The sequence below is a fragment of the Podarcis pityusensis genome, assembly GCF_964106645.2.
Source record: "Podarcis pityusensis genome assembly, chromosome: 4".
Classification (NCBI taxonomy): Eukaryota; Metazoa; Chordata; class Lepidosauria; order Squamata; family Lacertidae; genus Podarcis; species Podarcis pityusensis.
Window position 1 is genome coordinate 96,367,977 of NC_138027.1, and position 24,769 is coordinate 96,392,745.

Below are 24,769 nucleotides of genomic sequence, written 5' to 3' on the forward strand. Positions count from 1 at the left end.
TTATTTCTGAGGGTGTTTAATATGCCAGTGTTTAACCTAACTAGGACATCTTCCCTCTGAAGCTAATGTATATGTATGGCTGGAGTAAAGGATAAGGTCAGTCTGGCTAGTCCAGCATTGGCCAGTAAATTGCTTCTAGTTTGCACGGTTTGAAGGTCCAGATCAGATGCTTAGGTATCCAGTGTCTAAATACAGGACCCTACTTGCTTTTTGTGGCACACTTACCCATACAATGTGAATATATGGTAGTTTCTTCTTTTAATATTGAAGGTGCCGTTTCAAAACATTAGACCAGCCAGCAATTTTTTATTGAGCAAGATTGCCAAGGAAGCCACAACACCATTAAATGAATGATTCACCCCCTGTTATTCACCCCAGTTTCTAGCAGTTAATAGCAAAGGAACAGCCTGAGCAATATCTTCCAATACCTGAATACCTGATCATCCCAGATAATAGTTGTTGACAGCAGTACTTCCTGCTGTCTGATTGTTTTTATGATTAGCTTTTAATTAACACATGACTATGACATTTTGATATCAGCTTCCGTGGATGCCTCAGTGCTGATTCACAATTTTTATATGCGCAATGCACATGATGGGGGTACACCTTCCATGCATCACAGAGCCACAACCAATCACAGCTTTCAGCAGGTGTCCATTGGATGTGTCTGGGGATGTCCCTCCCTTTCCCATCTGAAGTTCCCAAGCAACAAGCACTGCTGTACTGCATTTTTTCGGTTTAGCTTCTTTTGCCAATGATATAGCCAACTTAGCGTGGCCAGGGTGTTTCATCACGTACAGGAGACCCTCAGCTTTCAATTGGGTTTTATTCCAGTATGTGAGGCCCTAATCATGTATGGTCAAAACACGTTGGATTCAAAGGTGGGTGGGATTGCCAGTCTTTTTTCCCTCAGACACCTAAATCCTTTCCATCCTCTCTTATTTTTTTATTTGCCAAGCGTGTAAAGCTTGAATGCACACAAGTTAAATGTACATAAGTTGCAAGTCACCTGTAGTGCATGTTCTGTCTTCTATTGTATTCTATTGCAACTTCAATAAATGAATAGCTTGTTAAGTAACTTAATGCTGGAGTCTGCCTTAGAAGATTCTTTGTTCAAAAACAGCCACTTTAAAGTCAGTAGCAATAAATGGATACAAAACCTGACATCAGAAGGGGTAGCTATTCAGAAACCCCTGGGAGAAAACTTCAAGCTTTCAGGACACTTCTGCTACTGACCTTAAAATGGCAATTTTCAAACACAGAAACGTCAAGATCAAGCATGAAAATGCTAAATTACAACAGTTTGATAACAGGGGATTTGTGACAAGAGCAGCCTCTGCAATGCTGGAACAAAATAATCTTTTCCAATCCAGGTGGGACTGTATTCAAATTTATTACAATCAAGCAATCATTTTATATGTATGCTGCCTTTCCAAAGGTAAAACCATGTTCAAGGAGGCTGACAACATATAAAAAATTACATAACTACAAAACGTAACAAAAGTAGTCATAAACAATGAACAAAACATCAAAAAGTACCCAAATGCAATGTTTTCCCCGCCCCATTGGTTGGACGTAGCCAATGAAGGACGAATCGTTCGCAAGAGAAAAAGAGAAAATGGCCGCCTGGCTGCAAGAGGATTACATGTATTGAGTAAGTTGTAACTCTTTCTGACCTTTCTTGCCCCCACAATGTCGCAGCAGCACGTGCTCCCCCAGAGCAAGGAAACCCTCCTTCAGTCTTACAACAAGAGGTTGAAAGATGACATCAAGTCTGTCATGGATAACTTCACAGAGATAATCAAAACTGCAAAGATTGAGGAAGAAACTCAAGTTTCTCGGGCAACCCAAGGCAAGCAGGACAACTATGAGATGCATGTCAGAGCTGCAAATATTGTTCGGGCTGGCGAGTCTCTTATGAAGCTTGTCTCTGACCTAAAACAGTTCCTGATCCTCAATGACTTCCCTTCCGTCAACGAAGCCATCAAGCAGCGGAACCAGCAGTTGCGCAGCCTTCAGGAGGAATGCGACAAGAAGCTTACTGCCCTGCGTGATGAGATCTCCATGGACTTCTATGAGCTGGAGGAAGAATATTACTCTTCCAGGTACAAATGAAGCCATGGACGGTTCCCCTGTAGTAACCAGAACAATTTCCTGTTTCTGACATGGGGGGGGGGGCGGCGGCAGGTTGTGTGTGAAAACAACTGTCCTTGTTTTAAAAAGCATCCCTAAATTCTCAGCATCCCAAAGAATCCTGGCCCCAAAGCAGTTTTATTGAGTACTTTATGTATGGCGTGAGAGGTGGCTGTTCTGGAGGGCAAGTGCACCATGTCACTAGGACTTTCTGCACGGAGATGTGGAGATCTGCTCCCTCATCGACACTGTGATCTTGTCACCTAAATGACTTGCAAACAGGAATCAGGATCTTGATTAAATTGCAATCCTAACCATGTCTACTCAGAAGTCAGGACCGGATTTAGGTTTGATGAAGCCCTAAGCTTCTGAAGGTAATGGGGCCCTTTATATGTCCAGCTGTCCTTTGTCAACAACAAGTTGTCGCTGGTTTTTATTTTGAATATATGCTATACAGTCATACTTTGGGTTACAGACACTTCAGGTTGCATTTTTTTGGGTTACAAACCGCCGAAACCCGGAAGTACCGGAATGGGCTACTTCTGGGTTTCGGCAGTCGCACATGCGCAGAAGCGCTAAATAGTGCTTTGCACATGCACAGAAGCGCCGAATCGCAACCTGCGCGTGCGCAGGCGCGCTGCTGTGGGTTGCGAATGTGCATCCCACACGGATCATGTTCGAAACCCGAGCGTCCACTGTATGGCCATTTATGGACCTAATAGGTATCTAAAGCCATTTATACATAACAAAACATGTATTTTATCAAAGTACATCCAGTTCCCCCCCCCCCTTTAAATTTTTTGGAGACCCCCAAGAGAGTGGGGCCCTAAGCTATAGCTTGTTTAGCTTATACGTAAATCTGGCACTGTCAGAAGTAAATCCTCTTGAATTCAATGGGGTTTGTTCCTAGCTAAGTGGGATTAAACTGCTTTGAATTTCTTAGTTTTTTACAATCAAGTGGTGTATAAATTTTATGAAATAAATAATAAATGAAGATGCCAGCTTTAGGCCACATTCATACAATACATTGAAAGCACTAGGATGCCATGCTGAACAGTTATTGATTCCCCCGGAAAATTATGAGAGCTGTAGTTTTCGAATGGTGCAGAGATTACAGCAGGAGTCAGCAAACTTTTTCAGCAGGGGGCCTGTCCACTGTCCCTCAGACCTTGTGGGGGGGGGGCTGGACTATATTTTGGGGGAGGGGTTGATTGTTAAGCCACTCTGGAAATTGTAGGTCTGTGAGGGGAACAGGGGCCTCCTAATATTGCTTAGCACCCTTAACTATAGCTCCCAGAGTTCTTTGGGAGAAGCCAGGATTGTTTAAAGTGGTATCATATGCATGGTACGAGCATGCCATAGTCAAACAACAGTATCTGAAGGGCTGCAGTCCAGAAGATATGGAACTTTGGGGTTTAGGATGCAATCATATGCACACTTAGCTGAAAGGGACCACAGCTGAATAGAGTGGGGCTTGCTTCTGAGTAAAGATACATAAAGGTAAAGGGACCCCTGACCATTAGGCCCAGCCGCAGACGACTCTGGGGTTGCGGCCCTCGTCTCGCTTTACTGGCCGAGGGAGCCGGCGTACAGCTTCTGGGTCATGTGGCCAGCATGACTATGCTGCTTCTGGTGAACCAGAGCAGCGCATGGAAACGCCCTTTATCTTCCCGCTGGAGCGGTACCTATTTATCTACTTGCGCTTTGACGTGCTTTCAAACTGCTAGGTTGGCAGGAGCTGGGACCAAGTAACAGGAGCTCACCCCGTCGCGGGGATTCGAACCGCCGACCTTCCGATCGACAAACCCTAGGCTCTGCGGTTTAACCCACAGCGCCACCCGCGTCCTTAAAGATACATAGGATTGGACATAATAAGCATTTTTTATTCTGTCTGTGATGACTGGACCATGAGTTTCCAGTTTGGGAATCTTAAGATGTGTTCAAAACAAAGCAATATTTTAAGGACTGTTTTGTTAGCCTACATTATATTACACATACATATATCCCATTAAAAATATTTGCGGGGGGGGGGAGTGCCCAAATAAATTGAACAATTTCCACATAAATCAATAGGATCCAAAACAGAAATAAAAAAACGCTGCTGCAGCAAAACTCGGCTCCCAAATAAGCCCCGCCTTAAATGATAGCCCAGCCAAAGATTCCCACAGACCTCTGGGTGAACGTTGGACTCCAACTCCCATCAGCCCCTGCTAGCATGACGAACGGCAAGGAGTTATGGGAGTTGTAGTCCAAAAGAAATAAAATTCAGCGGGAGGAGGGGAGAAAGGAGCGCTTTCAGGGGGAAGCGGCCGCGACTTATTCCAGCGAGAGTCAACTGATTCCCCCGGGCAAAAATGCATGCTCGTAAACCGGCCAAAGCGACCAAGAGCGGAAGAAGCTCCGCCATCGGAAACAACGGAGGGAAATCCTGGCTTCTGATTGGCTAGGAGGGAAGTCTCGGAAGGAGAAAAATTCTTTGTTGCCGCGAAGTGACCAATCAGGGAGCCGCTCGTTGTTCGTCGACGTTCCAAGACGTTCCAAAGTGGGAGGCGCGTCCTTTGATGTCCATGGCTGCGGGAGTCGCCGCGATGGGGCTCGGAAAGCCGCTCGGACCGTGGGGTGAGTTTGGGGAGAGGTTGGTCGCTTTGGGGACTGAACGAGGAAGCATGCCGTGGAGGCTATTTAAAAAAAAAGGCGGGGAGGGCTAAAAGCCCATATATTTTTACCCGGGAGTAAGCCTTGTTGAACATAGTGGGGGTTTTTCCTTGAAAAAGGCGTGGAATAACTATTATTATTATTATTATTATTATTAAGGCTAAGGGTGTAAATGAGAAGGGTTCTGGGGAACCGGCCCATCGCCTCAAGTGCTTCCTGGTCTACACTGCCTCCTAACTCTGCTTAATAATAATAATAATAATAATAGTTTATTATTTATACCCCACCCATCTTCCGCTTCGAGCAAAATATTAAAATACAATAATCATAAAATATTAAAAGCTTCCCTAAACAGCACTTCCCACTTCCTACATAGGTGGTTCTAGATTCAGGTAGGTAGCCGTGTTGGTCTGACGCATTCGAGATAAATAATAATAATAAAATTGTCTGTAAGGTGCACCTGGACAGTTTTTTAATTTTTTATTTCAAGTGCATAGGTGGTGTTTATCCTGTGCATCTTTTGCAAGCCGCCTTCTCAACATGCTTGCTCTCAAGTAAGCCCTCTATTTCACTTTTAGCCATACCTAGAAGCTATGCCTTGCTATTATTTGCTGTTTATTAAATTTGCATATCGCCTTTCACCTGTAGATCTCAGGGTGGTTAGTGGGTCTTTAGATTTTGTGAGAGGGCTACAGCTCATCCTTGACCCCTGGCTGTGTTGCCTGGGACTGATAGGAATCAAAGTGCAACAACATCAAGAGAGTCACCCATCCTCTATCGCTGCTTCAGGTTGTCCTCAGAATAATCGCCCTACAGTTTCTTTATCCTAGAATCATAGAAGTGTAGGTTTGGAAATGCCCCTGAAGGTCATCCAGTCCAACCCTCTGAAGTACAGGAATCACAACTAGATCATCCCTGACAGATGGCCATCCAATCTCTGCTTAAAAACCTGCAAGGAAGGAGAGTCCACAATCTCCCAAGGGAATCTGTTCTGCTGTCAAAACAGCTCTTACTGCCAGAAAGTTCTTGCTGATGTTTAGCCACAATCTCCCTTTTCGTAACTTGAAGCCATTGGTTTGAATCCTACCTTCTGAGCAGGAGAAAAGAAGCTTGCTCCATTTTCCATGTAACAGCCCTTGAGATATTTGAGTATCTTGTCTCCTCTGTCTACTCTTTTGCAGGCTAAACATATCCAAATCTCGCAACAGTTCCAAATAAGGTTTTGTTTCCAGACCCTTAAGTGCAGGCATAGGCAAACTCGGCCCTCCAGATGTTTTGGGACTACAACTCCCATCATCCCTAGCTAACAGGACCAGTGGTCAGGGATGATGGGAGTTGTAGTCCCAAAACATCTGGAGGGCCGAGTTTGCCTATGCCTGCTTAAGTGTTTCCTGACACCCCCACCCCCCGCCCAGTGAACACCTAATTTTTCCTGGCATCTTCATGTGTATGCTTTGCCCCTCAAAAAAAACTACATTCCATACTTGTGTGGACTACGGATGTCTAGGAGATGCTTGATTCACTTTCCAATATTCATCATTTTTGCAGCCACTATTGAGCAGAAAACAACTTCTCCTTATTCATTCATTAGTTGGGTTAAATAATACAATGTTTATACTTTTATCTAATAGCAAAATACCTTTTTTTAAAAAAACAACAACATTTGCTTTTCTGTTTTATCATATCAGTGCATAGTATGTTACACTCAAGCCTGTGGTAGTAAGAGAGAAAGAGAAAAATAAATAAATATAAGACATATATCTGTAAATAATAATAGTAACATATTCCTCCAGTTTAATTGACTCTTATGAGCTTTAATTTTAATTCCCCTTCCACTCTTTCTCTTGTTTCCTATCTGTTGTCTTTTTGACTGTGTTTTCTGATTCTACTAAATTATTTTCATTACTTTACACTATTCCGCTTTGTCACATCTACTGCTGAGTATTTTCCCCCCAGTCTGTTACACTTATTTTCTTCTTATATTTTCCATCTGTTCTATATATAACGTCCAGTCCTCTTTTTAAATTCTTACTGTCAATATTTCTTACATCTGTTTGTCATGCTGCCATGTTCTATACATTTTAATATTTTAAGGTGCCATTCTTCTCTTGATGACCCTGCATCTGTTCTCCACTTTTGTGCTACGAAAATTCCTTCTGGGAATATTAACAATAGAAATCCCCAAAAACAAAACTGCTCTATGGATGTATGCGACTACAGCTGTCCGAATTCTAGTAAAAGACCTTTTGAAAACCATTTGTGGAGCAGTTCAGTTTGTGGAGCCCTGCTGTTCATATGAGCCAGAGCGTAAGGTGTTTTGGGGGAAACACTATTTTTTTGCTGTGCCAAGGCAAACAGGTGCAGCTAAGGGGTTTAAACCCACCAGCGAAGTGCACAATTTTGGGGATTTTCTTCAGGCTACTGCCAGCGAGATACCCACAGGTGGCCATTTTCCACCCAGCTGGTGCATTGGTTAGAGTTGCACAGTGATTTAAATGTGAAGCTCAAAATCTTCTGTTTTGCAGATTTTGGCAGCACCGCGGACATCATCAGAACAATACCACAGGATCTGTTTGCAGAGCTAGTAAGTAACTCCTTTCCTCCTTTTAATCATGGATCATTTTATAGCGATTTTGCTCCATTGTGTGTCTTGTGGTTTTTTAATTCCCTTCCTAGTATTTCTGATGCGCAGTTTCATGAATGAAAAACAGTTTTGCTTCAGAGGATGGTGGGATGGAGCCATGCTGTCTGCTCACATGGGATTGGAATATATTTTAAGACTTGAGATGCACTCCACTGAAAACAGTGGAGCTTACTTCCGAGTAAACATGCATAGGTGACACAGCTCATAAACAATTCTACCCTCTACCACTTCACATTTAAGGAAAGCTTCTTTATTTGTCTCCAGGATAAACTTCAGATTTGTTTGTATTATTTAACTTAACAATACAATTTTTAAAAAATACCATATTGGCCTGAATATAAGCCACACCCACAAATAAGCCGTACCTTTAAAATTTGGGCGAGGGGAAGACAATACCTGAATATAAATTGCTCCCTTAAAATTCTGCAGGCACTCACACCCGTAAATGGCAAATGTAAGAAGAAAATCCTATGAGTAGTAGAGACGACCCGCAAGTGGGTTAAACACCTGTTCGTAGCACCGTAAACGCAAATAAAAAATCCATACTGCACTGTAAAATACGAGGAAAGCGACGAATGACATTAGAATTAATTGCACAACAGTCTCACGCTTGCAAATTGGCAATAAAACTTTTTTTGTTCCCTTTTACCGTATGTCTGTTTCAGTAGCGATATTGTAAAAGCCAATTTTCGTAAGGTCACGAATTTAAGCCGCACTTTAACTTTTCACGGTCGGAATTTGGAAAAAAAAAGTGTGGCTTATATTCGGGCAATATGATGCTCTCCAACAAATCATTAGAGTTGAAACGGTTTTAGGTTCTAGCCTGTTAATATTATGTCCGCATTTGCACATAACTCTAAGAAACCATGGTTTAATGTGAAAATGATGGTTCCTGGAGAGGAGACAGCAGCCACTTTGGCCAGTTGATGTAAGCCATAGTTTACCCTACTGACGACGTTTCCAGAATAATCAGGACCACCTTATCGGAAGGCATATCGTTTGGATACCTCGATAAGAAAACAAATGAATTTTTAGTCAATAAATATCCACGTACCCCAGTATTTTATATACTTCCAAAAATTCACAAATCACTTGATGCTCCACCAGGCAGACCGATTGTCTCAGGTAATGACTCTCTTTTGGAACCCCTTTGTCAGTATATGGAACATTATTTGCATCCATTCGCCATCGACACTCCGTCTTATATTCTGGATACGAAAACATTTATTGGACACGTTGAGAACACTACCATACGAAAGGAGGCCTCCCTTGTCACCCTGGATGTCGAGTCGCTGTATACAAATGTCCCATTACCTGAAGTCAGGTCGATTATAGAAACTCTTTTGGATTCCAGACTTTTTATATAATGTGGACTCTTTTTGACTGCTATTGAGACTTGTATAAAACAATTGTTGTGCACTGGTATTTCATGTACCTTTGTACTATATCATTGTATATTTGAAACGACATTATTTCTGCACTTAAACGTTGTATCCAAACTTACCATTACTTTAAAACTATCATACTTATACGTTGTGTTTAAATCTACTACTAGCTTCAAACTGTTATTCTTAGCAGAATACACACGTTTTTCATTTCAACTCTTGAGTAGGAATTATTCCTTATATTGAAACTTTTGGCCAGAGTTCTTGATATATCCTTTTCAGTGTAAGCCATAGTTTGGCATAGTGTTACGTGCAAACCAAGCCCTTATCGCTTTATTGACAAATGTAGAGTGATTGGCCAAGTAAAGACTATTATGTACAGACCCCCTTCCTAGGACAGCCTCTGTGGTTCAGCTGTCCAAGGGGGCTGGACTAGGTGAGCCTTTGGGTCCTTTCCAACTCTACATTTCTATTAAATGTTTTTTTAAAATTTTAATTTTATTTATAGAAGTATATACAGTGGTACCTCAGGTTACATACACTTCAGGTTACAGACTCCGCTAACCCAGAAATAGTGCTTCAAGTTAAGAACTTTGCTTGAGGATGAGAACAGAAATTGTGCTCCGGTGGCGAGGCAGCAGCAGGAGGCCCCATTAGCCAAAGTGGTGCTTCAGGTTAAGTACAGTTTCAGGTTAAGAACAGACCTCCGGAACGAATTAAGTACTTAACCCGAGGTACCACTGTACTGCTATATCATTAAAAAAAATAATCTAGTGGCTTACAGTAGTACCTGTGTGTAAGAAAAACGCATAAAAATGTAAAATCTGAGACCATCAATTTCCATTATGGAAAGACGTAATCTTAATTGCTGGCCTAAGCCAGGTGGCATAGGAAAGTTTTCAGCAGATGTTTAAAGGTTGAAACAGGATGCACGATGAATCTTTTTTGGCAGAACATTAGCTTTAGTTGATTGTTTACCGTTTAAAGGTAAGTTTCATATTAGCAAGTCTAATACAGACCCATTCTTGGAAATACGCATATGCGAGAGAATTTACAATAGAAGCAAAGGACATCCTTAATGCCCTTTTATTTAATCTTTTTTTTATTATATATAGTTTATTATTTATACCCCACCCATCAGGCTGAGTTTCCCCAGCCACTCTGGGCGGCTCCCAATTGAGTGTTAAAAATACAGCATTAAATTATTGGCCGTCCTTTAGTACAGTAGCTCACTAGAGCCAAAGAAGCCTAAAAATAAATCTTCCCTTTAACTCTCAGTCTCAGTTATTTAAATGTGTATGCATTAATCAGTCAGCTAAAACTTCTGGTTAAAGCTTGTAGCCGTGGGTAGATTATGAAAATTGTCCAGGCAAGGCCTTCCCTACCATAAGGTTGATGTCGCTAGCTGATTGACAGTTGCCATGTTTTTGAATGATCTTAAAACCAGGGATTCTTCTACAGCCATTTTATCACTCTATTGCCATTGAAAGCAAATGAATGCTGTTTCGTTCCGGGGTTTGGGGGGGGGGGAATCCTTTTAATTTCCACAAATTGCATTTGCAATTAGCAAGTAGTTGTCATCGAAGAACCATTTAAAATCTTTCTTTGCAGTGTCAGCAAATCATTCAGAATCTTCAGTGTCAGATCCCAGCTGTGAACACAGTGGAACTATGTCAGGTAAACTGAATCGCTAAAACAATATTGCATGCATTTTAACAACACCCATTATTAATTTGTCCTCTGCTACAACCCTATGAACTGCGTTTCTCTCCTAGAGATTTCAGGCAGCTGGGATTGAAATAGTCACTAGTGACCTGGAAAAGGTTGTTAATGCCATTTCCTTTGTATTCAGGTAAGCAAACATGGTCCTCAGATCTCTTTAACTATATTGCTACTGCTTACTGCATGGAAGAAAATTAGTATCTGTAATTATGAGCAGTGCTTCTGTGAATTAAAAATACTGATTTACCCTTATAGCCTAGTTTGTTAGCCTGCCCTATAATCATCTACGATATATAGGGATTCCTCATACATATTGTTTGGTACACCGTTGGCCCAAGGCAAACCATCATGCTCTGCTTAACCTCCTTGACAGTGTCCTTTGTGAGATAATTCCAGAATTCACTGGAGGAAGAGCAAGCCACAAGTATGATAAATGATCTAATTTTGTTTAATTGTATTTTACCGTATTTTTCGCTCTATAGGACGCACCGGCCCATAGGACGCACCTAGTTTTCAGGGGGGGGGGAATCAAGGAAAAAAATATGATTTCCTCCCGCAGCTCTGGGAGCAGCGGACAGGCTGCACGCAGCCTGTCCGCTACTCCAAGACCTTCTCCCTGCTTTTGCGGGAGGTGGCGGAATTCCCCCACCTCCCGCAAAAGCCCACAGGAGCCGCGTGCGACTCCTGCGGGCTTTTCGACCAGGAGGGAGAAGGGACTGAAACGGCCAGTCAATCTCTCCACCCTCCTCGGGGAAAAGCCCCCAAGAGCGGTACGCTCTTTAAAGGGTGCGCGGCTCCTGCGGGCTTTTCTAGGAGGTGGGGGAATTCCCCCCCTGGTAGAAAAGCCAGCAGAAGCCGCGCAGCCCCTTTAAAGAGCACGAGGCTTTTGCGGGAGGTGGGGGAATTCCCCCATCTCCCCCAAAAGCCCGCAGGAGGGAGAAGGGACTGACTCGGCCAGTCAGTCCCTTCTCCCTCCTTGGGGAAAAGCCCCCAAGAGCCACTCGCTCTTTAAAGGGTGTGCGGCTCCTGCGGGCTTTTCTAGGAGGTGGGGGAATTCCCCCACCTCCTAGAAAAGCCGCGGAGCCCCTTTAAAGAGCGCGCGGCTTTTGCCTGCTTTTGCGGGAGGTGGGGGAATTCCCCCATCTCCCGCAAAAGCCCGCAGGAGGGTTGGAGAGTAGCGGGAGGGCGTCATGCACCTTCCCACTGCCCCCCATCCTCTGGGGCTGGCGATGGGGGAAGCGCTGCTTTCCCCACCGCCAGCCTCGAAGCCGGGTTGGAGAGTAGCGGCAAGGCGTCGCGCGCCTTCCCGCTGCCTCCCACCCTCTGGGGCTGGCGATGGGGGAAGCGCTGCTTTCCCCACCGCCAGCCTCGAAGCCGGGTTGGAGAGTAGCGGGAAGGCGTCGCGCGCCTTCCCGCTGCCTCCCATCCTCTGGGGCTGGCGATGGGGGAAGCGCTGCTTTCCCCACCGCCAGCCTCGAAGCCGGGTTGGAGAGTAGCGGCAAGGCGTCGCGCGCCTTCCTGCTGCCCCCCATCATCTGGGGCTGGCGATGGGGGAAGCGCTGCTTTCCCCACCGCCAGCCTCGAAGCCGGGTTGGAGAGTAGCGGCAAGGCGTCGCGCGCCTTCCTGCTGCCCCCCATCCTCTGGGGCTGGCGATGGGGGAAGTGCTGCTTTCCCCACCGCCAGCCTCGAAGCCGGGTTGGAGAGTAGCGGCAAGGCGTCGCGCGCCTTCCCGCTGCACCCCATCCTCTGGGTCTGGTGATGGGGGAAGCGCTGCTTTCCCCACCGCCAGCCTCGAAGCCAGGTTGGAGAGTAGCGGCAAGGCGTCGCGCGCCTTCCCGCTGCACCCCATCCTCTGGGTCTGGTGATGGGGGAAGCGCTGCTTTCCCCCACCGCCAGCCTCAAAGAGCAGACTCTCCTGGCTTCAGCGGAAGCAACGCGAAGCCTCCGGAGCGCAGGCTTTGGAGGCTTCGCGTTGCTATCGCTGAAGCCAAGGAGTCTGCATTCGCCCCATAGGACGCACACACATTTCCCCTTCATTTTTGGAGGGGAAAAAGTGCGTCTTATAGTCCGAAAAATACGGTATTTTATTTGTGGGTTTTTTTACAAAAACCCTGCTAAAATAGGTGTAAAACAGTCTTCCAGGGGACAAGCAAAATTTAAAATAATAATAATAAATTTTATTTATATCCCGCCCTCCCCAGCCGAAGCCGGGCTCAGGGCGGCTAACAACAATAAAACAGTACAAAAGTACAGCATAAACAACACTCTAAAATCATTCATTATAAAATTAATTAATTCAAGCCACTGGCAACCATTGGGCCAGAGCTCCGCGAAGATTGCTGAGGGAGGGAGTCAGGCTGTGCCCTGGCCAAAGGCCTGGTGGAACAGCTCCGTCTTGCAGGCCCTGCGGAAAGACGTCAAGTCCCGCAGGGCCCTGGTCTCTTGTGACAGAGTGTTCCACCAGATTGGAGCCACAGCCGAAAAAGCCCTGGCTCTAGTTGAGGCCAGCCTAACTTCTCTGTGGCCTGGGACCTTCAAGATGTTTTTATTTGAAGACCGTAAGTTTCTCTGTGGGGCATACCAGAAATCAGCTCTTTTCTGTTTAAAATCTAGCAGTGAAGTCCTCCTTTCCCCTCCTTTCCTTTTTTGTTTTGTTTAGCACAGCAGCAAAAGATAAACTCTCGCCAGAAGACCTGTCCACGAGGCTAGGAGGTGCAGCTGGTACTCTGCCCAAACAAGCTGTCCAGGTTCTTCGTCACGTCTGGAACGAACAGGGCAGCTCGATCGCAGTGTCGGAAGATGCCAAAAATGTAGCAGTTGTTGGACGGGTAAAACAATTTGTTTCAAAGGAAGTTTGCACTGGGGTAGCCTCCTTCGGCAGAGCATGGTGTAAAATTCTAGTTGCATATTGTGGTTGTCCCATGACACAGTGTCCTGGTTTGCATACCACATTAAACCATAGTTATTTAGAAAAAACCCCTACTATGGGTTAACATGAACGAGCAGCACAATGTTGCATGCTGTGCAAAAGTTTCCAGGGCTCTGGCTATCTCTGAGCTGCAGATGTAGGAATGTTGTTTTGTGCAAACTGGGTCTCGTGGTTTGTTTGGGGGAAGCAAACCATGAGCCTGGGTTCAGACAAAAAAAACATCATTATTAATTAAATGACCATTGGTTTCTAAGCTGTGTTTTAATGTGTCATCCAAGGTTTGCCGCAGCTCTGTTGACATCAACGACAACTTGGTTCACATCTGAATTAGCACAATCTGGTTTGCTGTGAACCAGAATATCAAGGAGGGAACAGGAGCAAGCATGGGGAAGAAACTGCGCATGTGCCCAAGTCTGTTTAATGGAATGCCAAAGCATGGTTTGGTACTGCATTTGAACGCACTACCTGCGCATTCTGCCAGCCTCAAAGAACTTGTATTGGTCACGGTGTCTGATTCTTTCCTCCCTCTTTATTTATTTGCAGCTTATTGATTTTCAGTGGAAGCTGGGGATGGCAGTGAGCTCTGACAGCTGCAAATCTCTGAAGTCTCCTTACGTTACGATGGCAGTAAAAGTGGCAGATGCTTCAGGCCACATCACAAGCAAAACATTTGAAATGACGCTCCCACAATTTCAGGTTTGTATAATAACATAACCCCTTCTAAAGGTTGGCACTTGTTCTAAGGTGGTTACAAATCAACTGGGTTGCAATGGAAACGCCATTGGTTTTCTGTGTTCCTGTTAACTTAAGACTCGAAAACTGGGGAAATGCGTTGACTTTTTGAAATACGTTTTGTGTAACGGTTTACTATGATTGGCTCTAGAATGAAAAAGAGAGAGAATTTGGAAATTAGAGGAGAGAAGGGAGGTTGAAGCAGTGCAGAAGTATGAAAATGCCCTGACTGGGGATTTGAACTTGGACATACAGTGGTGCCTCGCAAGACGAAAAGAATCCGTTCCGCGAGTCTCTTCGTCTTGCGGGTTTTTTCGTCTTGCGAAGCAAGCCCATTAGCGGTTTAGCGGATTAGCGCTACAGTATTAGCGGCTTAGCGGGCTTAGCAGATAAACTGATAAGCGGCTTAGCGATCAGCTGTTAAGCGGCTTAAAGATCAGCTGATAAGCGGCTTAACGATCAGCTGATAAGCGGCTTAGCGATCAGCTGTTAAGCGGCTTAGCCATCAGCTGATAAGCGGTTTAGCGGCTTGGGGAAAAGGGGGGGGGAAGGAAAAAAAACCCCGCAGGAACTCGCAAGACATTTTCGTCTTGCGAAGCAAGCACATAGGAAATTCGTTTTGCGAAGCACCTCCAAAACGGAAAACCCTTTCGTCTAGCGGGTTTTCCGTCTTGCGAGGCATTCGTCTTGCGGGGCACCACTGTACAAGCCAACCACTGTAGGTCAGCTTTCCCCAACTTGTGTCATCCCAATATTTTGGACTGTAACTTTGATCAGCCTCTGCCAGCCTGAGCAGCGGTTAGAGATTTTGGTAGTTCTAGTCCTAAACATTTGGGGGGCACCAGTTTGAAGTAGGCTGCTACATCTCATGGACTGTGTATCCAAATAATCGTATATCCTTTCCTTTTCTTTCCATTTTAGAACTTCTACAATCAGTTCAAGGAAATGGCAGCCGTCCTTGAGACAGTTTGAGCATCTGCTGTGCAGCTTGTTTTGAACCAAATGAGCTGTTCCGGTTTGCCTTAAAACATTGTGGTTTTTGCTAAGAGAAGGTGTCATTTCAATTTCCTACGCGACTTTGCCCATCTGCTGGACTCTTCATGTTCAAAGGCCTGTAAAATGCCTTCTTATATACTGAAATGCTACACATATGTAGAAGGACGTGCTGCTTAAGAGCAAATGTAGTGGGCATAGGATTTTCACCATACAGAAGAACCCAGAAAAGTGATACTGTGCAGGAGATGTTGCCTGAGTGCTGTCAGGCCACAATTATAAAGCTTGTGGTTTCTGTTAATTTTTAGCTCAAGCATATTGATTAGCCTGTTACCCATGAAACGTGGCATGCCACATATTTTGGGAACCCAAAATGCTCTTGTTTTCTATTAAATCTAATGGTGGGGAAATCGTTGCACCTTTATTTCCCTGATTGTCCGCTGCCTTTTGCTTATCAATCTTAAGACTGTCTGTGTGTGAATGTACTTGTCTGCTGCTAGACGTTTTAAACAGTAATTTTAGGCTGGGATTTGTAGTTTTCCATGCATGCCCCAGACTGCAGAACCTTGGGCCTTCTGAAAATCAGGAGTAGTCCAAGGAGGCTGCATCTGATAAGCAAAACTGTCTGGCTGTCACCTGTATGCATGCATGTTCCCTTTTTTAAAGATCCTAGCTAGCCCATGAAAGGTAAAGGGACCCCTGGCAGTTAAGTCCAGTCGTGAACGACTCCGGGGTTGCGGTGCTCATCTCGCTTTACAGGTCAAGGGAGCCGGCATTTGTCAGCTCCGCAGACAGTTTTTCCGGGTCATGTGGCCAGCATGACCAAGCCGCTTCTGGCGCAATGGAACACCAAAACCAGAGCAGTGCACGGAAACGCCGTTTACCTTCCCACCGGAGCGGGACCTATTTATCTACTTGCACTTTTTGGCGTGCTTTCAAACTGCTAGGTTGGCAGGAGCAGGGACCGAGCAAAAGGAGCTCACCCCGTCGCAGGGATTCGAACCACTGACCTTTTGATCGGCAAGCCCAAGACTCAGTGGTTTAGACCACAGCGCCACCCACGTCCCTTAACTAGCCCATTGTTGTTGTTGTTGTCATTTAGTCGTTGAGTCGTGTCCAACTCTTCGTGACCCCCTGGACCAGAGCACGCCAGGCACTCCTGTCTTCCACGGCCTCCCGCAGTTTGGTCAAACTCATGCTGGTAGCTTCGAGAACACTGTCCAACCATCTCATCCTCTGTCGTCCCCTTCTCCTTGTGCCCTCAATCTTTCCCAACATCAGGGTCTTTTCCAGGGAGTCTTCTCTTCTCATGAGGTGGCCAAAGTATTGGAGTCTCAGCTTCAGGATCTGTCCTTCCAGTGAGCACTCAGGGCTGATTTCCTTCAGAATGGAGTTTGATCTTCTTGCAGTCCATGGGACTCTCAAGAGTCTCCTCCAGCACCATAATTCAAAAGCATCAATTCTTTGGCAATCAGCCTTCTTTATGGTCCAGCTCTCACTTCCATACATCACTACTGGGAAAACCATAGCTTCATGAATCACTCACTGCCTTGCCATGGCGAAGGGGCTTGAATAACTCAGAGAAGCTATGAGCTATGCCGTGCAGGGCCACCCAAGATGGACAGGTCATAGTGGAGAGTTTTGACCAAGCATGATCCACCTGGAGCAGGAACCGGCAAGCCACTCCAGTATCCCTGCCAAGAAAACTCCATGGACAAGGACAACAGCTAGCCCATTATGGGCTATTAAATACAGCTTTGGTTCTATTGCAGAGTACTTGCTTAAAGTGATTGCTCTCTTCTTTCCTGATGTATAACCCATGTCCTTTCCTCCCAAACTAGCCCTGAAGCAAGCAGTGAATGCTGACCCAGCAGTTAAGTTTAGGAAGTTATAATTTGATGCATAAGCCCTCAGTCCCTGTCTGCTGCTGTCCTTCCACAGTCATGGTCTCTTCAATGGAGGGTCTGGGTAGGAGTCAACAGTTCAACCACTCTGTATTTCGACAAGTTTCTTGCCTTGTCGCAAACCTGTAGAAATTACTAAAAGGCCTTTTAACTGCTACTAAATGACCTCCAAACAGCTTATTGTATCAACAGGGGCAGTGAATATTTTAGGGCAGTGTAGAATCCTCTGGAATTTTGTAGAAATTGAAATAATAAGGCCAGTGGCTCACTGGAGAAAAGGCTTAAGTTGAAGTCACCTTTGGCTATATTCTATCATCTCTTGCTGCTATCTATCTATCTATCTATCTGATTTTATAGATGAACGTACAACAACCAGGTAGAAAAGGTGGAAAAAAATGGAGCACAGTGTAAAACGCTGTAGCACCAGCAAAAAAAAGCTGTACTAGTTGCAAACTCCATAATGAAACAAGAATTTAAAGTGCTTAAGTCCCATCTTCTGTTTATCTAAGCCAGCCTCTCCATAGAAAAACCTACTGAGTAGGTCACAGGGGTCAGCAAATTTTTTCAGCAGGGGGCCGGTCCAGTGTCCCTCATACCTTGTGGGGGGCCGGACTATATTTTGAAAAAAATAACGAATTCCTATGCCCCACAAATAACCCAGAGATGCATTTTAAATAAAAGAGCACATTCTACCCATGTAAAAACACGCCGATTCCCGGACTGTCCGCAGGCCGAATTTAGAAGGCGCCTGGGCCAGATGTAGCCCCCGGACCTTAGTTTGCCTACCCATGGAGTAGGAGGAAGATCTGTATCTCAAGCTGTTGTGACAATAATGACTAATAAGTAATCCTTGGGCTCCATCACACTCAGCAAAGAGCCAGCACAAGCTCTGATGCAGAAGTTCCTACCTGCAGTCTCCTAGGATGATGGGTGCTATTCTAGTGCTGCAATTGGCCCTTTTGGCATTTGAGGGCAGATTCTAGATGCTGCGCCAGCAGCCTCCCCAGGGAACTGGATTCGAGGATAGTTTGAGGATTACTAAACTAGCTGCAGAGCTGCACAGCCAACCTCTGTGTGTGTGTGTGTGTGCGCGTGCGCACGTGTGTGTGCTTGCGTTTTAACAGTCATGATCGCAACCTAGCATACCCAAATATGAACCCTAAACACTGACTTCCATGAGCAAAATGCCATTGAAACACTTTCTCCCAAGTACCGAGCCACTGCAGGGCTTTGAGGATAACAAATGGTAGGCGGATTAAGGGATAAGAAGCCAAATGATGAAATAAGTGGATAAGCCTGTCAGGAGATGAGGGGGGATTATTGGATGGGTTGATGTGAACGGATCTCCAGATCATGAGACATGAGAGAGGGAGTGCCTTTTACTGTTGGGGATGTTACATCCTGATCATAATGGTATTTACCCTCTAAAGAAGGCTGCTGGTTTCAGTAGTTCTTGCTTTCAAGTAAACAGGCTTCAGTAGCAGCCTTTAATTGTTTTAAAAGGGGAAGGCGAGGGTTTGGGAACCACTGGTCTAGTGTATAAGATGTGCAACCATAGTCTTTAAGGCGCCAGCCCCCAACCTACAAATCAAATACAACACTACCTCTTGGAAATCTATACTATTTTGGAGGAAGAGTACCATATAGGCTATAAAACCTTAAAATGTGAACTTTGGAGGTGGTGGTTTGAGATGGACAAAGACCAATCTCCTCCTAGGTATGAATGATTAAAACAACACCCCTACAGAGCAGGATTGTCTTTTAGGGCAAATTGGGCACCAGCCTCAATCAGTGGCCAGCCAGCCAGTCCCCACCTGCCTGCTTTCAGTTTTCCTCAGCATTGTCCTCAGACAACTCAGCACGGAGGCCAAAACTAGAAATAACCGCTCTGCGGTTCCAATGGGCACCAGCCACCACTGCTCCTCAGACGATTCATGGTCTGGCCTTGGACGCAAGCATTGACACACCAGGCAGACCTCGATGGGGCTTCTTACGCCCTTAACTTGACCTGCTGCAAGATCCTCCTAAGTGGGCTTGTTTCATACGTAAGTCCCTCTGACTTCAGCATACCAGGTCATCATTCTTTCTTAGCAGCACCTCCTCAGGGCCTGGGACCCCCGTCCAGAGGAAAGCCGAGCAGGAGTTGCCGAAAGGTGGCGTACAAGACCCCCACCCAACCATTTCAGGGATGGGTGTAAGGTTTACTCTTTGATTTCTCGTGGAAAAATTTGGCAAGGCAGCGGAGGTTTAGGGTCAGGGTTTTTCTTCTCCTAGATGGGCAACCTTCCCAGGTTGACAAGCCACACCTGCCCCTCACTTCCCTCTACAGCACGTGCAGAAACCATATTTTCCACCCTTGGACCTGCTAATGGTCTCATCTGCTCAATCCATTGGAGCCTGTCTTCACATGCAGGGAACGTCCCTAACTCAGGGGTTTGAGACCCATCGGCTACCCTCGCCTACAGATCATAGCTTCATTTATTTTTAATATTGAATCTTGGGTGTTTTTCTTTCACCTCAAAGCACCTCAGGGAGTAATAGCCAGCAATGCTCATTGCATTACGACAGGGCTGGGAATTATGCCCCTTGTGGCGTTATTGTGGCTTATGTCACAATAAATCCCTCAGTCCATCAGCTCCTCCCCCCCCCCCTTTGTTTCCTCTCCCTCTCGCCTCCCCGCCCGCCTAAGTAAGAGTAAATTAGAGCCTTGACGCGTAAGTTGCGCTGGTTCGACGGCGGCGACTACCAAGCAAGAAGGCAGGCGCGCAACCCGGGCGCAAAAGACGCCACTGAAGCCCCCGCTTAAAATTCCAAGTTAACCCGCTCAGGATCGCGCTTGCGACGCCTCTGCCGGATCCTGCCGCTAGATCCGCCCTGCGGCAGCCAGCGGACCGCGAAGGGTGCGTGCATGAAGCCGCCGACCCCGCTCCTTGCTCCCCTTCCGCTGCTGGGCATGTGCGGCCCGACGCGCACACATGCGCGCCGGGCGCGGAGGATGCGCAGACGGCGAGAGGACTGTCGCTTCGCCTAGGCTGGCTGGAGCCCGGATCGGCTTCTGCAGCCGCGTCGAGGCGGGGAAGGGGAGCCTCCGGGAGCGAGGGAGGCGCGTCTCGTTTGGTTTTGGCCGTCGGGAAACGACGCGGCGAGTCTCCTTTGCGGGCAAACTGCAGGGGAGGGCGGGCCAAGCCATCCAGCCCGCCTCCCAGGCGCGTCGCCTTTCCGTGCGCCACCCCTCGCTCCGAGGAGGCGGGAGGAGGCAGCCCTCGCGGCCGCCTCACTGGCGCTGCCCGGCGGGGTGGGCGGGCGCAGGAGGCGGGCGCGGACGGCCGTCGCGCAGCTCCAGGCGAGACCCGCAGGAGCGCGGCGGGTGCTGGGAGAGCGTCGCGCCCCGGAGCCCTGCAGCACCCCGAGGGATCGCGGCACCGGGATCCATGCGCGAAGAGTCCGCCGCCCCCGACGTGCTGCCTCGCTGCTTGCGGCAGGGCATGAGATGCCCCCTGGCGGCACGTTTCCTCGCCCGGGAGCCGCGCTGAGCTGCAGGTGACCTGCTTTCCGAGGGCCGCGCAAGGCTGCGCTCCTTCTTCGGACGCCGCAAAGGAAACCGAGGACGCCTTTGGCGGGGGCTCCTGCCGGCCTCATGGAGAAGGCGAGCTCGGACGTGGCGTTCTCTCACCCCCTGGAGCCCCCCGCCGACCCGCTGCAAGGCGTCGGCAAGGCGCCGTCGGGGGAGAAGCGCTTCAGGCTGTGGTACGTGGGCTGGTCGTGCCTGGACCGGCGCACCACGCTGCCCATGCTGCCTTGGCTGGTGGCCGAGATCCGTCGGCGCAGCCAGAAGCAGGAGCCCAGCGCGGTGCCCGCCCGCGAAGTGCTGCTGCTGCTGGGCTCGCCCAACCTGCGCTGCATCCCGTCGGCCAGCAGCGCCGCCAACCCGGCCGTCTTCATCTTCGAGCACAAGGCGCAGCACATCGCGCGCTTCATCCACAACAGCCACGACCTCACCTACTTCGCCTACCTGATCAAAGCGCAGCCCGACGACCCCGAGTCCCCGATGGCATGCCACGTCTTCAAGGCCACCGACCCCAGCCAGGCAAGTCCAGGGACGGGGGGAGGGAGGATGGGCTGCGCCTCTTCCGCGCTTTGGCCGCGGGCGCGCAAGGGATGAAGAAGCGGCCCGCGCCATGCGGCGCAGCGGCTTCCTCGGCCCGCCTCTGCAATGTCGCGCGCGCCTCTTCCTCCTCCTCCTCCTCCTCCTCCCTCCCCCGAAGGAAGGCCACGCGCGGGGTGTTGCCAGTCCGAGCGTGCAAACAAACCGCATTTGTATCCTTGCTAGGGCCTCCGCAAAGGTCTGTAACTCAAAGTGAGATTTGAACCCAGCTCCAAGGGTTCTTGCACCAGACTTGTGGGGGAAACACCCGGATTACCCCAAAGTAGAATGAATTCACAGACTGAGAGTCTAGTGCTTTGGTCTAGTCTACTAAAGCAGACTAGCATTCTGGTGAAAATGATCTGAAGGCTACAGCAAGGTGCACGGCAGCTTGGGAAAAAGCATCACTGGACTCACTTGAGCGTCGGAGGAAACTTGCTTAGAATTGGGCTGCAAATGTAATGCCCACAGGCTGTGATGGATAGCTGTGATGCACACCTTTCTGAAGCTGTGAACACCTAGCTAATAATCCAGGAGAGTCGCATTGTGTCCAAGGTGGTTCTTTGCAGAGTCTGTTCTGCCCTGTGGTTACATGCAGAAGGGAAAGTAACTTTCTGGTGAATAATGATAGGTTTCCAGATTTGCAGAGGTGTATATTCCTGTTAATGTATAGCCAGGTGAAATATTTCACTTACGTTAGTGTGGTGCTGGGGATGGCAGTGGAACTCTGGAAAAAGCAGTGTGAGAACGGCAACCTGTACTTCCCTTGAGTTCTGTCTCCTATACAGAATGAGTCCCACAAGTGACTGCATTCATGAAGGAGACTCTAACCAGGCTGTTCTCTGAGCCAAGAGTCAAAATAGGGCAGTAGCGGGTGGAGCAGTAAACTATATGCAGGTCCTGATGTGTTTCTAATTAAACCCCAAAAATATGCCATCTGAATGCAAAACACACCTGTGCTTTCATTGCACCTAAATGAAAAACAAATTCTGGTGCAGCAGCAGCAGCAGCTATAAGGGGGAAATAATATGATTTGATTTTCTGAGTATTGCACAATGCATGTTTACTTAGAAGAAAATCCCCACCCCTGAGAATAAATGTATATGTAAGAGCCTCAGTACTTAATGCTGGGTAACTGTCACTTAAATGCTAATAGCAGGAGTATCCATCTTTGCCACTAAACCTTCCCTTCCAAATCTTTCTACTCCAATTGGACACATTGTGGCCTTGCTGTACTTAATCTTGGTTCATTCCTTCTGCTACCCAAATATTGTTGGGTATTTTCAGTTACCTTTCCCTAGAGATCTCCCCATGTTACATCCCACCACTCTCTCATTACATTAGCTTTAGACAACTCCAGCTAAGGGGATTAAAAAAAACACAACTACAGTGGTACCTCGCAAGACGAATGCCTCGCAAGACGGAAAACATGCAAAACGAAAGGGTTTTTGGTTTTTTGAGTTGCTTCGCAAGACGATTTTCCCTATGGGCTTGCTTCGCAAGACGGAAACGTCTTGCAAGTTTGTTTCCTTTTTCTTAAAACCGTTAATACAGTTGCGACTTGACTTCGAGGAGCAACTCATAGCACGCGGTGTGGTAGCCTTTTTTGAGGTTTTTGAAGACTTTGGTGATTTTTGAAGCTTTTCCAAAACTTTTCCGACACCGTGCTTCACAAAACGAAAAAAACCGCAAGACGAAAAAACTCGCGGAACGAATTAATTTCGTCTTGCGAGGCACCACTGTATGCATAGATACGGAGAATTAGTATATTTGAAATCAGGACCCAAATCTAGCTCAGATGTTCCTTTTGAGTAGTGAAACCTCCGTAACCGCTGCTTCAGGTGACTGGAGAGGAGGAAGGAAACACAGAGGAGATGTGAGATACCAAGTTGTGTTTGCTATGCAGGAGTATGCTAATTCTTAAGACAAATGCATTCAGATGCAATGAAGGAGATAGGTCCATGGTTTGGAGACCATGAGGTCTCCCCTGTTGGAGGCATATCAGTTCCTGGGAATCACAAGGAGAGTGCTGTTGTTGCACTTGGGTCTTGCTTGTGTTTATCACAGGCATCCAGTTGCCCATTGTGACAACAGGATGAGGGACTAGATGGGCCTCTGGTTTGATCTTCCGGGGCTCTCTTTAGGACCTTGTATCTTGGACATGCATTTTCCTCATTTTTAATGGAAAAAACCCCATCAATTCCCGAATCTTCAGCTATGGCGGTTGCTTCAAGGTGCAAACAGATGGGCAGTTTCTTGGTTTGGCACTTACAGTTACAGGACAATGACAAAGAACTAACTTCATTTGTGTTGCTGGCTCATAGTGCTGCTTCTTGCCAATATGTGCTATCCCAGCAATGTGCAATCTGTCCGGGTTGCTTCTGTGCCGTAATAAAACACCAGCTGCACCTTATCTGGAATACCCTGAAGGTTCACGATGCAGCTTTGTGGCTGAAGTTGAGCACCTGGTCTTGGCTTGCTCTGGCCTCACCATATATGAGATTATCCGGGAACCAGGTGTAAGATACTCTGAGCTTCTTGAGAGAAGTGTGGGTCTGGGGTATCAGATACTCAGTAGCCACTAAATGCTTGGCTCTGGTGACTTTTACCAGGGCTGCTTTTGAGGTCACATCTGTTGCCTAGAAAACTTGGTTGGCTCTATAAAGTTCTGGAGATCTTTACAAGCTTTTATTAATGCCTCTCAGTTCATGTGGCCTGCAGCAGTTTTGCAATCGCAGCTGCTTGCAATCTGTTCTATTTAGGGCAGGCAGGGACAGAAACATGGAATGAAATGGTAAGTTCTCTTGGTATAGATGCTCTACTTTGGTTAAACTAGCATGAATTTTCTGCAGAATGTCTTGGAGCACAAATCTATCCCAAGTTTAACCACCTTTAAGCAAGTTAAAGGCTTATGATTCTAAGATAACTGCTGTTATAATAAGCTGAGTTGTCTGAGGCACTGTGTAATCAAAATGCAATGAATTTCAAACTTTTTCCGGTTCTGATTCAATGTGATCCACAATTACCCTTACTCAGCTAAATAGCTGAAATGCCAAAACAACCCGCTTCAGACAAAGCTTAAAGGGAAATAATGCAAAGGAAGCAGGATATATTTTTTTTTTAAAAAATCGGTTTTCTAAGAATGGCTGGGTGCTTTGTTTTGCTGCACAAGGATTGAAAGCCAACTTGTTTGAAAAGTCTTGCTGCACAGCTAGTTGACCACTCCTGTGTGGAACGCTCAAGAGAACACAGGTAACACAATCTTCATCACTGTGCTAAACTATGGGATGGAAAGCTGAGGACCAAGCCCCATGTTAGTTTTGAAGTGATATATGCCTCTTACAGAGCTTCTCACTTTAGCTGTATAGTAGATGCACAATGGGTGGGAGGTTTATCTAGAATTCTGCCCTTTTCATGCATGGGTTCTCTGTTTCACAGATCTGGAAAGTGAGTCTCAGGCTTGTGCTAAAGCAAGTGCATTCTACAGTTTCAGCTTCACCAGAAATGGTTTAAAGACATCACTGTGA

The 24,769-nt window shown here is 46.7% G+C and overlaps 3 protein-coding genes across 6 annotated transcripts in view; all 3 read left to right on the top strand.

The window, feature by feature from the left end:
* Nucleotides 1–2,456, top strand: part of LOC308475858 (mediator of RNA polymerase II transcription subunit 22) — a 3,722-nt gene extending 1,266 nt beyond the window's left edge. The window contains exon 2 of one of the 3 annotated variants that reach the window (XM_081003336.1): nucleotides 1,702–2,456. In XM_081003336.1, the coding sequence (XP_080859462.1) occupies nucleotides 1,702–2,115 (414 nt within the window). In that variant the 3' untranslated portion in view covers nucleotides 2,116–2,456. The other 2 variants (XM_081003337.1, XM_081003338.1) reach the window with 2 other exon arrangements.
* Nucleotides 2,457–4,443: 1,987 nt separating this feature from the next.
* Nucleotides 4,444–15,604, top strand: COMMD6 (COMM domain containing 6). Its single transcript, XM_081003315.1, has 7 exons — nucleotides 4,444–4,752; nucleotides 7,314–7,372; nucleotides 10,429–10,494; nucleotides 10,593–10,669; nucleotides 13,200–13,368; nucleotides 14,013–14,165; nucleotides 15,123–15,604. The coding sequence occupies exons 1-7, from the start codon at nucleotides 4,695–4,697 to the stop codon at nucleotides 15,171–15,173; spliced, it is 633 nt and encodes a 210-aa protein (XP_080859441.1). The 5' UTR covers nucleotides 4,444–4,694; the 3' UTR covers nucleotides 15,174–15,604.
* A 4,891-nt stretch (nucleotides 15,605–20,495) lies between these two features.
* Nucleotides 20,496–24,769, top strand: part of TBC1D4 (TBC1 domain family member 4) — a 93,804-nt gene continuing 89,530 nt past the window's right edge. For both annotated transcript variants that reach the window (XM_081002913.1, XM_081002914.1), the window contains exon 1: nucleotides 20,496–21,185. In XM_081002913.1, coding sequence (XP_080859039.1) covers nucleotides 20,736–21,185 — 450 coding nt within the window. In that variant the 5' untranslated portion in view covers nucleotides 20,496–20,735. The remainder of the gene's footprint in view (nucleotides 21,186–24,769) is intronic.